The sequence below is a fragment of the Carlito syrichta genome, unplaced genomic scaffold (genome assembly GCF_000164805.1).
Source record: "Carlito syrichta isolate Samal-C Ts95f unplaced genomic scaffold, Tarsius_syrichta-2.0.1 Scaffold143017, whole genome shotgun sequence".
Classification (NCBI taxonomy): domain Eukaryota; kingdom Metazoa; phylum Chordata; class Mammalia; order Primates; family Tarsiidae; genus Carlito; species Carlito syrichta.
Window position 1 is genome coordinate 127,766 of NW_007087113.1, and position 13,273 is coordinate 141,038.

General features: G+C 50.5%; 1 protein-coding gene across 1 annotated transcript in view; it reads right to left on the reverse strand.

Moving 5' to 3' along the window:
- The window catches only part of CACNA1A (calcium voltage-gated channel subunit alpha1 A), a gene marked incomplete at both ends in the record, with an annotated part of 213,447 nt that overhangs the window by 127,062 nt on the left and 73,112 nt on the right, over window positions 1–13,273 (reverse strand). The window contains 2 exons of the mRNA XM_021708598.1: window positions 5,396–5,589; window positions 10,390–10,542. Coding sequence (XP_021564273.1) covers window positions 5,396–5,589; window positions 10,390–10,542 — 347 coding nt within the window. The remainder of the gene's footprint in view (window positions 1–5,395; window positions 5,590–10,389; window positions 10,543–13,273) is intronic.

Sequence of the window (13,273 nt, forward strand, 5' to 3'; positions counted from 1 at the left end):
AAAAAAAAAAAAAAGAAAGAAGGAGGAGGAGGACAAGAGGAAAGAGAGAGACAGAGAGAGAGAAAGAGGAAGCAAGAACATGCAAGAATAAAAGAGGCAAAGCCAGAGAGAGAGAAAGGCAGCATATTGACCAGCATCCCACTCTGGGCTCCAATCCTGGCTTTGTCACTCTTGGCTAGGGGGCCTTGGCAGATCACCTCCCCCTGTGGCCCTTAGTCTTCTCCCACGCAAGGTGGGATGGAAACGCCTCCCTTCCCAGGGTTGTGTTACCCCAAGACATCCTGACCCGCCAGGACCCCGCCTCTCCCCTCCCCTCCCGGAAGCAAGGGAGAGGCAGCAGGTCCTGCCACCCACACAGCGACCCCAATCTGCCTCGGCCCAGCTGGCGAGAGGGTGTCGGGGACCTCCCCCTGTGTGGGGTGGAGGCAGCTTCTGGCTTCTCTGAGCCACGCGGGCACACATGGTGAGGGGGTCCCTGCGAAACAAGCCACCTGTCGCCAGAGCGGCACAGAGCCACCAGCTCTCGTCGGCAGCAAACAGCCTCCGTGCAGTCCTGGTGGGGTTCCCCGTCCCACCCCCTTGGACTGGGAGAACCAGCCTCGATCCTTTGACGTGGAAGGCTTTGGATGGTGGGGTCTGAAGAAGCCGCCGTTGAGCCAGACAGAGATGGATTCTGGCCCTCCCATGCCGTGCACAGCTCTGGGCCCCAGGTTCTCAGATGAGAGATTTCAGGTCCTATCTCAGAGGGGTTTTACCATCAAGGAATTCCGGACTGATGCCCAGGGAAGCCCTGAACAGGGTGGCACAGAGGGCGTGGCCGGGTACCCATCGTGATTCCACAAGACTGCCCAGATCCCGCTTGGGCCCTGGAAAATCCAGGAGCCCTGTGGATACCTTGGAGGTCCCAGGTCAAGGGCAGAGACAGACCGTGCAGACTAGGTTCGTTCTATAGCAGTTAGACATGAGTTGGAACTCACTTGTGGCATTTGCAGTCTTGGAGCATGGATGGGAACTCACCCCCTTCCAGAGCCCTGAGGGGGCAGGTTCAGCTCGAAGCCTGGGCAATTCCCCAGTCCTCCCTCCTCAGGGGGCCCTGGTCTCCTGGAGCATGGCTTCTCGACCTCAGCACTACCGACATTTTGGGTTGAGCAACTGGGTGTAGTGGGGTGTGGTGTGTCTAAAAATATTTTTAGAGGCAAAGTGTGGCCCTGCCACCTAGGCTGAAATGCAGGGGAGCCATCATAGCTCACTGCAGCCTTGAACTCCTGGGCTCAGACAATCCTCCTGTCTCAGTCTCCCGAGTAGCCAGAACTACACGTGCATGCCACCATGCCTAGATCATTTTTATTTTTTGTATAGATGGGGTCTCACTATGTTGGCTAGCCTGGTCCAAACTCCTGGCTTTGAGTGAGCCGCTCACCTCATTTTTAACATTTTTTTTTTGTAGAGATGAGGTCTTTCTATGTTGCCCAGCCTGTTCTCAAATTCCTGGCCTTAAGCAACCCTCCCACCTAGGCCTCCCAAAGTGCTGGAATTACAGGCATGACTCACCACGTACAGTCATTTATTATTGATATATCGAGCAATCAATCATTTATTTATTTTTGTATGAACTCTCTCTGGACAGGTTACATAAGATAAGGACACCATTCCCTCACTTACTTCCTGTCTCCTGGTTTGGGAGTGACCAAAATTCCTTTTTTCCCCCCTCCTGAACATTTAGCAAGACAAGTTTAAATATCTTCCCTGACTGCAGAGAAGTATCAAGAAAATAAGGATTCTGGACTCCCACTACCTGAAGACCATCTTGGCATGGTTTTCTCCTTTACTTACATCTTTGTGTTGATACATGTGAGGCCATGAGGTTTACCTTGTCTCGATTCCTTTTTTATTTTTTATTTTAATTCTTTTTGAGTCAGGGTCTCACTCTGTCTCCCAGGCTCGAGTGTGGTGGCACAATCATAGCTCACCACAGCCTTGAGCTCCTGGCTCAGGCCATCCTCCTGACTCAGCCTCCCGAGTAGCTGGGACTGACGACAGGTGCGCGCCACCATGCCTGGCTACATCTAAAAATTTTTTTGCCCTTTTTTTTTGTAAAGATGGGGTCACCCTATGTTGGCCAGGCTGGTCTCCAACTCCTGGCTTCTAGCGATCCTCCCGTCTCAACCTCCCAAAGTGTTGGAATTATGGGTGTGAGCCTCCCGGCCCGGCTGATTCCTTTTTAAAAATCTGTTTCCCCGTTCAGTCTTATACTGGGAGCATTTCTCCGCATCCTCAAGAGCCTCCTGGCAGATGATTTTCCATGATGACATAAGACGCCGTCACATGGAAAGACCACGCGGTATTGACCAGAGCCCTGTTGTCTGCTCTAAACCTCCAATGGCACCACCGATTAGTTGAGCTTAGGATTTCTCCCAAAGCTGCTTTAACCAGGAAGGGGGGGGGGGGCAGAAACAAAGGAAAAATCTGGAAGAGAATCTGAACGGATGTGCATACCTCCCTGCCTCCCCCTCCCCCTTCCACCCTATTTCCTGCCCTTCCCCACCCTGTTCCACCCTATTTCCTATTCCTCCTCTTCCACCCTAATTTCTGTCCCCTTCCCCGTCCCACCCTATTTCCTGTCCCCTCCCCCATCCCCGTTCCACCATATTTCCTGCCACCCACTTGAATTTCTGTCCTCCCCAATTCCACCCTATTTCCTATCCTGCATGGCCCTGGTTCTACCCTATTTTCTGCCCCCTGCCCTAATTTCTGATCCCCCTCTATTCCACCCTATTTTCTGTGCCCCACTCCCTGGTTTTACCCTATATCCTGTCCCCCATCCCTCACACAAACCCCCTTAGTTCCTGGGTATTTCCTTACAATGCTTATTTATGCATATACAAGCATCAGCAAATCAAATCCAACATAGGTGAGCTGCTGCGGTTCTCCCGGCTGGGAATGCCCTTTCCCAAACATCTGCCTGGCTCCCTCCTTCTCTGTTCAGTCATCACCTCCTCTGATGAGCCCTCCCTGGTTGCCTGACCTGGACTCACTCCCACCACCCATCACTTGTCCTCTTGTGCTGCTTTTGTTCCCTCTGGACTCCTCATGGGGTGCATTTGCTTACTGTCTCCCACTTTCTGAGTGGTTTATTATTTACAGTGTTTACTGTTTGCATCTGTCTCTCTTACCAGGGTGGGGATTTTAGTCTGTTTTCTTTATCACGGTGTCTCCATCACCTAATTATTGACTGGCAAACAGTAGGTGCTCAGTAAATAATTACTGAATAAATGAATGGATTTCAAGGATGCTAAGAGAAGAAACAAGATACTAGGATCTTGAAGGGCTGCCCACTCCGGTGGGCAGCCTCCATGGGGCATCTGTGCTCAGGGATACCAAGATGGGAAGTATGTGCATCCAGGCTCTGAGGGAGGTCCAACCTTAACTGGCAATTCCAGTCTTCAGGGCAGGCGAAGAGGAGACCTCCACGGGTCAATACAGGTGTGTCTGTGTGTGTGAAGCTGCCCCAGGGTGCTCTACGGGGCCACTACTCTTGTGGTGTCCTTGTGTTTGATCCTGAATTCTTGGCCCCGCCTTTCTCCTGCTGCTGACAGGTGACTGCCTCGGGGCCCTGTCACCTGCACAGGTAGGTGAGGGAAGGCGAATGGTGTTGAGGGCAGAGGGGTTTTTTTTTTGAGTTGGGGTCCCACTGTGTTGCCCAGGCTGGAGTACAGTGGCATGATCATGGCTCATCGTGGCCTTTACCTCCTGGACCCAGGTGATCCTCCCACCTCAGCCTCCCGAGTAGCTGGGACTACAGGTGTGCACCACCAGGCCTCTCTAATTTTTTTATTTTTATTTTTATAGAGATGGAGTCTCATTATGCTGTCCAGGCTAGGCTTAAACTCCTGGGCTTGAGTGATTCTCCCACCTCAGCCTGCCAATATGCTGGGATTACAGGCATGAGCCACTGTGCCTGACCAAAAGGGGACTTTGCAACGTGCACATCTGAGTATCGATCAAAACGTTACATGCATTTAGCCCTTGACTCTGCAATCCCACTTCTGGTACTAGACACCCCCAGGCCCCAGTTGTATCTGCAAAAGCATGAGACCAGCTTTGTGGGACGTTGCTCCCAGCAGTGTTTGTTGTCAGTGGACGGGAAACCACCCAAGCGTCTCTCAAGGAGACTGTCAAAGTAAGCTCTGGGCAACCACACCACAGAACATTATACATCTGTGAAAAAGCATGAGGAGGCTGTCTATGTCCTGTGATGGAAAGATCTCTAGAAAATGTCCTTGTGAGAGGGAAAAAAAGTCATGAGAAAGAATAGCACATATAGGAGGCTGCCCTTTGGTGTGAGGAAGAATGATGGGGAGGATAGATTTGATTATGCTTGTATTTGCATAAATAAGCATTGGAAGAATATGCCCAGGAACGAAAAGGACTGCATGTAAGGAGCGGGGGACAGGAAATAGGGTGGAACTGGGGTGGGGGACAGGAAATAGGGTGGGGCCAGGGGATGGGGGAGAGGCAATGGGGTGGAACCAGGGGGTGGGGGACAGGAAATAGGGTGGAACTGGGAGTGGGGGACAGAAAATAGGGTGTAAGGGGGGCTAGTAGGCGTGTACATCCATTCAGATCCATCCCTACCACTTCCAGGATCCAGAACAAGAGTGTGAACAAAGGACACACATTACATATACATATTTAAAAGTCAGCTAAATAGAACATGCTTTATGCTTCCACCTTACGCACACCCTTGTGACCACCAGGAAGATCAGGGTGGAATCTGGAACCTGGACGCCTGCACGGGGTCACAGCGCGGGGAGAACCAGCCCTGTACCCTCGGCCCCGAGGAGCATGAGCAGACCCATGGAAGTCCACGGACTCTGGGCGTGGGCAGGAAATTCCAAGACCTTGGATAACCAGGAGCATGGTCTAGAAAGTGGGGCATGAACTCTGGTAGGCAAGGACCCTGGCCTGTGGGGTCCACACCACGTCGGGAGGGACAGGGCCAGAGGAGGGCCAAGTGGACCCTAGAGCAGAAGTCCCTGGCCTAGGTTGGAGGCGATCACCCTATCAGCTGGCCATGTCGGTTTTTGGATCACACAACCTCTCGGTATTAAAAAATCTAGAACTGCATCGGGACCCTTGCACTATGGAAGCCGCTTCAGCACGTGGGCACGCCCACCAGACGCCCCTAGCCCCGAGGGGCTGTCCCTAGGAGTTCTGCTGAGGAGTCTTCAAGAGCTGGGGCCTCAGGCTGGCCCTGCTGGGGCTGTGTCCAGTCTGTCCCTGGGCTGCCTCTCCCAGCCATGTGGGCCTTGCAGCCTTGGCATCTCACGGGCCCCCAAGGGCCACCTCCCTGGGCACTCTGGCAGCTCCCACACGCTGACCCGGCCCCACTTACATTGTAGAGGAGATCAGTCCACCCTTCCATGGTGATGCACTGGAAAACAGTCAGCACTGCAAACAGGATGTTGTCAAACTGAGTGATCCCGTTGTTGGGCCCTTCCCAGTAGGGCTGACATTTGGTCCCATTGGGGCAGGTGCGGGCGGGTTCTTCTGTCCCACACGGAGCCGGAGACTCACCCTGAATGTCATCTGTGAAAGGGAAGGGGAGAAAAGTCAGGGTCAGAGGAAGGGGTGGGGAACACCAGCTCTGAACAATTAGAAAACCTCTGGGACAAATGGTGTTGGCAGGAACCTATCCGTCTCTTCAAAGAAATCAATGCTCAGCTCAACTTTGTTGATCTATTACTGGCTCTCTACTTCCTTATGACTTTTCTAAGCTTTATTACTTTTCTGTTCTTTGTCTAAACCTTTGAGAGGGATCAGCTTTCTTTAAGGTTATACATTGTCTTTAAGTGCAGCTTTAGCTGCATCTCATATATTTAGTCATACATGATCCCTATTGTTCAAGTGACATATTTTCCAATTTCCATTCCTTTTTTTTAAACCTATAGTTTATTAGGATGTATTTCTTTCTTTCTTTCTTTTTTTCAAAAAAAGACCTTGTCAGGTAAATATATGGAGAGAGAAAGAGAGAGAGAGAGAGAGAGAGAGAGAAAGAGAGAGAGAGAATGAATCCCCATTCCCTATGTACCTATCACCAGTTTCAACACTTCTCTACTCCTGGCCAATCCTGTTTTATCTACACCCCTTCCAAACACTTTGCTTTGCCACAATATTTTTAGAGTAAATCTCAGCTACCATATTATTTCATCCATAAGTAAGAAGCACGACTCTTAGTTTCCAAACACTTTTAGTTCTATCTTTTTGTGACTGATATCCAGCTTAATTGCATTGTGGTCAGAGGATATGCTTTGTATTCTTCTGTATTCTTCTGTGAAGACGAGTTGTGTAGTCAGTCCATAATACAGTCAGTCTTGGTCCATGCACCACGTGCTGTTGGGTGCAACATTTTCCAGACACCCATTTGGGCACATTTGTCAACTGCTTTGTGTTATTTTTCTCTAGCCTTGCTGATTTTTTCTTCTTCGTGAGATGTACTGGGCTCGGGGAGCTGTTCTGGGGGTGAGGGACACCAGCACACACAGTTCCTACCCTCGCCTGAGGGTAGGGAACAGGAGCGAAACTTCCTCCCCGAATAGCAGGAAGGCAGATTGTGAAAATGCCACGAGGAGGGAGAAACGTGCCAAAAGACGCCCCTTTTGCTGGAAACCAAAGACAGCTTCCTGGGGAGGTGGCAGCCAGGCTGGGCGCTAAAGGTCAGCCCAAATTCCTGAGGAATCCGTGGGGCGCAGAGGTAGGGAGGTTCACATTCAGCCAGCGTCCTCATTTGACCAGCGGGCCTTATTCTGAAAGTGACACTTTTGACGGTTTCAAAGAAGAAGGTGACATTGTCGGACAAGAAAACAAACAGCCGAGTGTGTAAACTCACGCTTCCTACTCAACGAAAATATATCTCAATGTATGTGCCACACGGTTTGCAGCGCCAATTCCCAGCCCCGACTGAGCAGGCGTGGCCGAGTGAAATCAGCCAACGCTGAATGAATGAAGCTGCTGGCCTTCAAGATCTGGTTGAATGGAAATTCTAAGTCCAAACTCACCACGAGTTTAAGTCACCGGAGATGCCTTCCCCATCTATGCTGGTCTTGGTGTATGGGCTATTATTCAACAAATACAGCTTAGAGGGCAATGGTCTTTTCAAGATAAGGCTCAGGGCAGGGCAGAAAAAAAAAATCCATGGGCTCCTATAATCCATGAGACCTATTATGTATGATGATATCCCTGTCTGGAACCTTCTCTGTCTTCACCCTGTGTCTGTCCAAGTCTGGCTCCATTCTGACCCCCCGTGTCACTCCTTGTGTAGAACAGTTAACAGCCCCTACCTACTTCCTTTTTGGAGACAGGGTCTCACTCTGGTGCCCAAGCTGGAGTACAGTGGCGTGATCATAGCTCACTGCAGCCTCCAACTCTTGGCCTCAACTGATCCTCCTGCCTCAGCCTCCCCAGTTGCTGGGACTACAGGTGCACATCACCACACTTGGCTAATTATTAAGCTTTTTTTGGTGGAGATGGGGGGAGGTCTCACTATGTTGCCTAGGCTGGTCTTGAACTCCTGGCCTCAAGCAACCCTCCTGCCAGTCTCCCAAAAGTGCTGAGATTACAGGTGTGAACCACCATGCCCAATCTAATTTTTAAAAAAATAAAAATGAGGTACTGCTATGTTGCCCAGACTTGTCTCAGACTCCTGACCTCAAGTGATCCTCCCGTCTTGGCTTCCCAAAGTGCTGAGATTACAGGCATGAGCCACTGCGCCTAGCCTGTTTCAGGAATATGATAGCTCCTGAATTTTTGCATTGCGGGGGGCGTGAGTATAGTCACACATGAGCCTTTGCTGCTATAAATGGCTGCAAATGGGGGGTCCTGTTTCCTCTAACTATTCTGGAAGCTCTTAGAAAGCAGGAAGCCGTCCACCTTGCCTCTGCTTCCCTCTCCTTGGCACTTGGCGCGGTGCTGGGTGCACAGGAACCAGCCCTGACGCCAAGGGAAAGGCAGCCGAGACCGCGTCTATCTTTAGCGACTCTGCCCAGTGGTGTCTGAATTGCAGTCCCCTCAGCCCCCAGCCACCAATACAGAACACTCTGGGCGTTGCTTGGAGAAAAACAACCGGCCAGAGCATCTGAGGAATTTGGTTATAAATACATTTTAAAATTAACCCGCTGCCTGGGTGTCTGTATATATCTGTCTCTTACTCACATGTCTTATATTTTTAATCGTGAGCTTTTCAGTCTTTCTCTTAAATCGAGGTTTCCTACCCTCCAGGGCACCACCCGCATCTGGCCCCTCAAAACCCCACTCGGACCCAAGTCAGCCCCGTGGCTTCGTCTCCTTCAGCTGGTCTTGGCTGGGAAAAAAATCTCGCAAAAACTGAGGATCCAGTTCTGGTTTCTCTGCTAGTACTGATTTTTGTAAGTGGCTGTACTGTATTCTCTTATTCTCTCTCTCTCTCTCTCTCTCTCTCTCTCTCATTTCCGCCTGGGTGATGAGGCCAGAAGCAGAAATAGCACTGCTTCAATTAACACCTTCTTCATTGGGGAAAGAAATAATTAGGACATTCCATATTGAGCAAACTTCACAAGCCCAGGAGAGAAGGAGACAGGAGCAAGACAGAGAGAGAGAGAGAAATCCCAGCCATCTCAAACAAACCTTCCCCATGGGGTTTCCCTCCTCCTGGGGAGAGGGAATTGGGGAGAGGGCTGGGGGCTGCCTCCGCGGGGCCACTGGGGGGGTCACTGGGTGGAGGAGGAGGTGGGTGGGAAGGATCTTCTCCCATTCCCACGGGGAGGCCAGAAGCCTCTTTCCTGCCCACCTGTGTTCCCTGTTGAGTTTCATGATTCATTCCGTTCATTCTCTCAATTTCTCTCTCCCCGACTTTTTTTTGAATCAGGGTCTCACTCTGTCATCCAGGCTGGAGTGTAGTGGCACTATCACAGCTCACTGCAGCCTCCAGCTCCTGGGCTTAAGTGATCCTCCAGTCTCAGCCTCCTGAGGAGCTGGAATTCTTTTTTTTTTATATAAAGATGGGGGTCCCACTGTGTTGCCCAGGTTGGTCTTGAACTCCTGGACTCAAGCAAGTCTTCCGCCTCAGCCTCCCAAAGTACTGAGATTACAGATGGGAACCACTATGGTGCCTGGACAATGTGTCTCCCTTGACCCCCAATGTTCAGGACTGGCGTGGCTGTTCAGTTGGCCTGCATCAGGGAGGCTGGTGGTCCAGATATGAAAACACAGAAGACATACCTTCTTGCTTGATTCCATTCTGTTCTCTCGCTTCAGAGAGTAGGTAGCTAGAGTTTGGATTGCCAGGGATGTAAGTGAAAATGTATCCGAGAGCCATGTGGCCCTGGAGTGTGGGTGGTGGGGGACACAGCCTCTTCCAGCTGCTGTTGGGAGCTGAGCCCCAGGGGTGTGTCTCCTGCCTGCCTGGCTTTTCCACTGCACACCCCACCCCTGGGGCTTCTGCTTGACCCGGCACTGAAGAGTTAATACAAGTACAACGGGGGAGGGGCAGGGTCCTGCTAAATGCTGGGGGTCTTACTCTGTTGCCCAGGCTGGAGTGCAGTGGCACGATCACATCTCACTGCTGCCTCGACCTTCTGGGCTCAAACGATCCTCTCACCTCAGTCTCCTAAGTAGCTGGGACTCCAGGTACACATTGGCTAATTTTTAATATCTTTTTGTAAAGACAGGGTCTCACTAAGTTCCCCAGGCTGGTCTCGAATTCCTGGGTTCAAGACATACTCTCACCTCAGCCTCCTGAGTAGCTGGGACTTCAAGTGTGCACCAACTTATTAAAAAAATTTTTTTTGTAGAGATGGGGTCTTGTTATGTTATCCAGGCTGGTCTCGAACTCCTGGGCTCAAGCCATCCTCCTGCCTCAGCCTCTCGAATAGCTGGAACTCCAGGCGTGTGCCACCACACCGAGCTAATTTTTAATGTTTTATAGAGATGGGGTCTCGCTATATTGCCCAGGCTGTTTTCAAACTTCTGGGCTTAAGTGATCCTCCTATCTCGGCCTCTCAAAGTGTTGGGATGACAGGTATGAGCCACCCCGCCCGGCCAGTGCCCGGCTTGGTCACACACCCTTTACCAGATGGCTTCTTTTCCCTGTGTCACCTCCCACTCCCCCATGATGCTTCCTAGGATCGTTTCCAAGTAAACCTCTTCCCCATGGTTCGCCTCCTGGGGCCTCCAACCCAAGCCCAAGGCAACAACCAAGATCTCGGGGACATTTCCCGGCTGCCTCCCTGGTGGTACTTTCTGAAGGAGGTTCTTCCAGCTGCTGGGAGAGAGAAGCAAGCCTCAGCACCGCCCTCCTGAGAGCTCGTCCCCGGGGAGGAAGCCGCGAAAGCACATGGCGCTGTGTGCACCTACCTGTCCCCTCTTCAAAGCAGGTGGTATGAAATTTTCCCATATAAAATTCTAACCCTATGATTGCAAAAATAAGGATTGCAAAAAACAGGAGGAGGCCAATCTGCAGCAGAGGGATCATTGCCTTCATGATCGACTTCAGGACGACTTGTAAACCTGGGGAAACACGGAGAGAGGCCCCATGGACCGTGAGCGAGCACCCCAAACTCCACCAGCAAGATGCCTCCAGAGGGGACCCGGGGTGCACATGGGAGCCCAGGGACTGGGCAGTGGGGAAGGGAGAGGAGGGAAGGGTCACATGGAGGCTAGTCCCTATAATAACAGAGAGCTGTGGCTGCATTTTTTTCTTTCAGAGGCAGAGTCTTGCTCTGCCACCCAGGCTGGAATGCAGTGGCATGACTTCAGGTGCTCACTGGCTAATTTTTAATATTATTTTTGTAAAGACGGGATCTTGCTATGTTGTCCAGGCTGGTCTTAAACTCCTGAGCTCAAATCATCCTCCTGCCTCAGCCTCCTGAGTAGCAGGGACTACAGGTGTATACCACCACACTTGGCTAGCTTTTTTTTTTTTTTTTTTTTTTTAATAGGAGAGGGGGTCTTGCTATATTGCCCATACTGGTATCTAACTCCCAGTCTCAAGCTATTCTCCTGCCTTGGTTTCCCAAAGCATTGGGATTACAGGCATGAGTCACCATGCCTGGCCCTTCCTAAATTTTTAAAAAGCATTTTTAACTTTAAAGTATTTTTAAAAGTATTGGACATATCCTGTTCTGTTTGATGACCTTTTGGGCAAGAAAGGGTCCTCAATTCATTACTTTCTGAGCTATGTTACTGGTGTTGGCGAATTTGCACCCAGAAGGGGGAGATATTTTCTTATTTTTTCTTCTGCCAAGAGGAGATATCTTTTCCTAACGCACACAAAGGCCCACGGAGGCTAGTCAGAGTTCCCATTCTGGCCCGGAGCAATCAGACTCGATGTTATTTCATGGGCTTCTAGCAACAACCTGATTTAGGTGCAAAATCACTCCCATTTCATAGACATGGAAAGCAAGGCTCTCAGAGGCGTGCTGTGATTCCCCCAGCCAAAAGCATGAGGAATGGCAAGGCTGGGGTCTGAACCCAGGTCCCTCTGACTTGGAGCCTGGTTTCTCCCATGCGCTGAGGGTGTTGCCTTTTCAGATCTGAGCAGACCAATTCAGAAAGATGGCGGTGACTGGGAAGTCCAGAAGGGGTGTAGGGGAACGGAGGACACACCTCATTGACAGGGCAGTAAAGACCTGAATCTGAGGAACTGTCATCTGTCAGGTCAGGCACCCCACATAAGCCCGATCCCATCAAGTTCAGCATCTATCACCTCCCACAAAACAAATGTTGCACCCTTGTTTGTTGATGACTGAGTGACTCCAGGCTTCAAATTCTTTCGGGAGAGGAAGGGATTAAGTTGATAATACTTAAAATTTCACCCTACTCTGAAAGTTCCATTGTTGTAAGACTCAGGAATGTTCATAATAGTAGGAGCTGCCATTTCACCTTTAAAAAAATTTTTATGTTTAGAGACAGGGCCTCACTCTGTTGCCAAGGCTGGCGTGCAATGGTGTGGCTATAGCTCACTGTAAACTTAAACTCCTGGGCTCAAGTGATCCTCCTGCCTCAGCCTCCTGAGTAGCTGGGACTATAAGAGCAGGCCATCACGCCTGGCGAATTAATTAATAAAATTTGTTTTCGTGGAGTTGGGATCGCGCTATGTTGCCCAGGCTAGTCTTGAACTCTTTGGCTCAGGTGATCTTCCCACCTCAGCCTCTTGGGTAGCTGGGACTCCAGGTGTGAGCCACGTCGCCTGACTCCACTACCATTCTTTTTTTTTTTTAAGTGAAGATTCGAAAATAGAGCCCAAGGTTTCACTTCTTGATTAGAAGAACTTCCCAGGGTTCCTGATGTGTAAGGGGGAGAAACTGCTGGGGTGTCCAAGACCTTGCTACTCCAAGGGTCTCCAAATGTAAATTTTGTTTTTTGTCGGGATCTCACTCTACTGCCCAGCCTGGAGTGCCGTGGCACCATCCCAGTTCACCACAGCCTCAACCTCCTGGGCTCAGGTTCCACCTCAGCCTCCCAAGGAGCTGGGACCACAGGCATGCGCCACCACACTTGGCTAATTTTTGTATTTTTGTAGAGACAGGGTCTCGCTACATTGTTTAGGCTGGTCTCAAATTCCCAGGTTCAAGTAATCCTCCGGCTTCAGCCTCCCAAAGTGCTGGGATTACAGGCATGAGCCACCATGGTTGGCTAAATTATTATGATTAACAACTGGGGCAGCAGGCTAGAAAAGGGACAGCTTGTCCAGTTTTTGTTTTTTATGACTTTTCGGCTGAACTTGTACTTAAGTCTTGACCCTGCACAGGGCAGCCTCCTCCCCCAAAGGAAGGGTAGGTGGAAACACTGCATGGGATAAGCATGGGCTTTGAAGCTGTCATTGTCAACGCGTAAGAATTCAGGTGAGTAACTTAACTCCCTGAGCCTCAGCCTTCTCACATCTGTAAAATGGCCGTTCACTGGGTAGTTGTGAGGATGAAATAAGACCACGTCTGTAAAGCTCTTTCTGAAGTGCCCTGGACACAGCAGGCACTCAATAAAGGGGAATGGTCATTGCCACCCATGTTCCAGCCCAGGCTTGGAGTCACATGGGTTAATGCCTAGTTTTGCCACTGCCCAGCCATGAAACCCTGTTCCAGTTTTTTAGACACTCTGCGCCTCAGTTTCCCTCTCTAAAATGAAGATATCAGTCCTATCCACCTCATAGGGTTGTGAGTATTAATGAAATCACAAGTGGAGCTTGGCATGGCTCTTGGTAGACAGTAGGTGTTCAATAAATGGGGGAGATTCCCCCCTC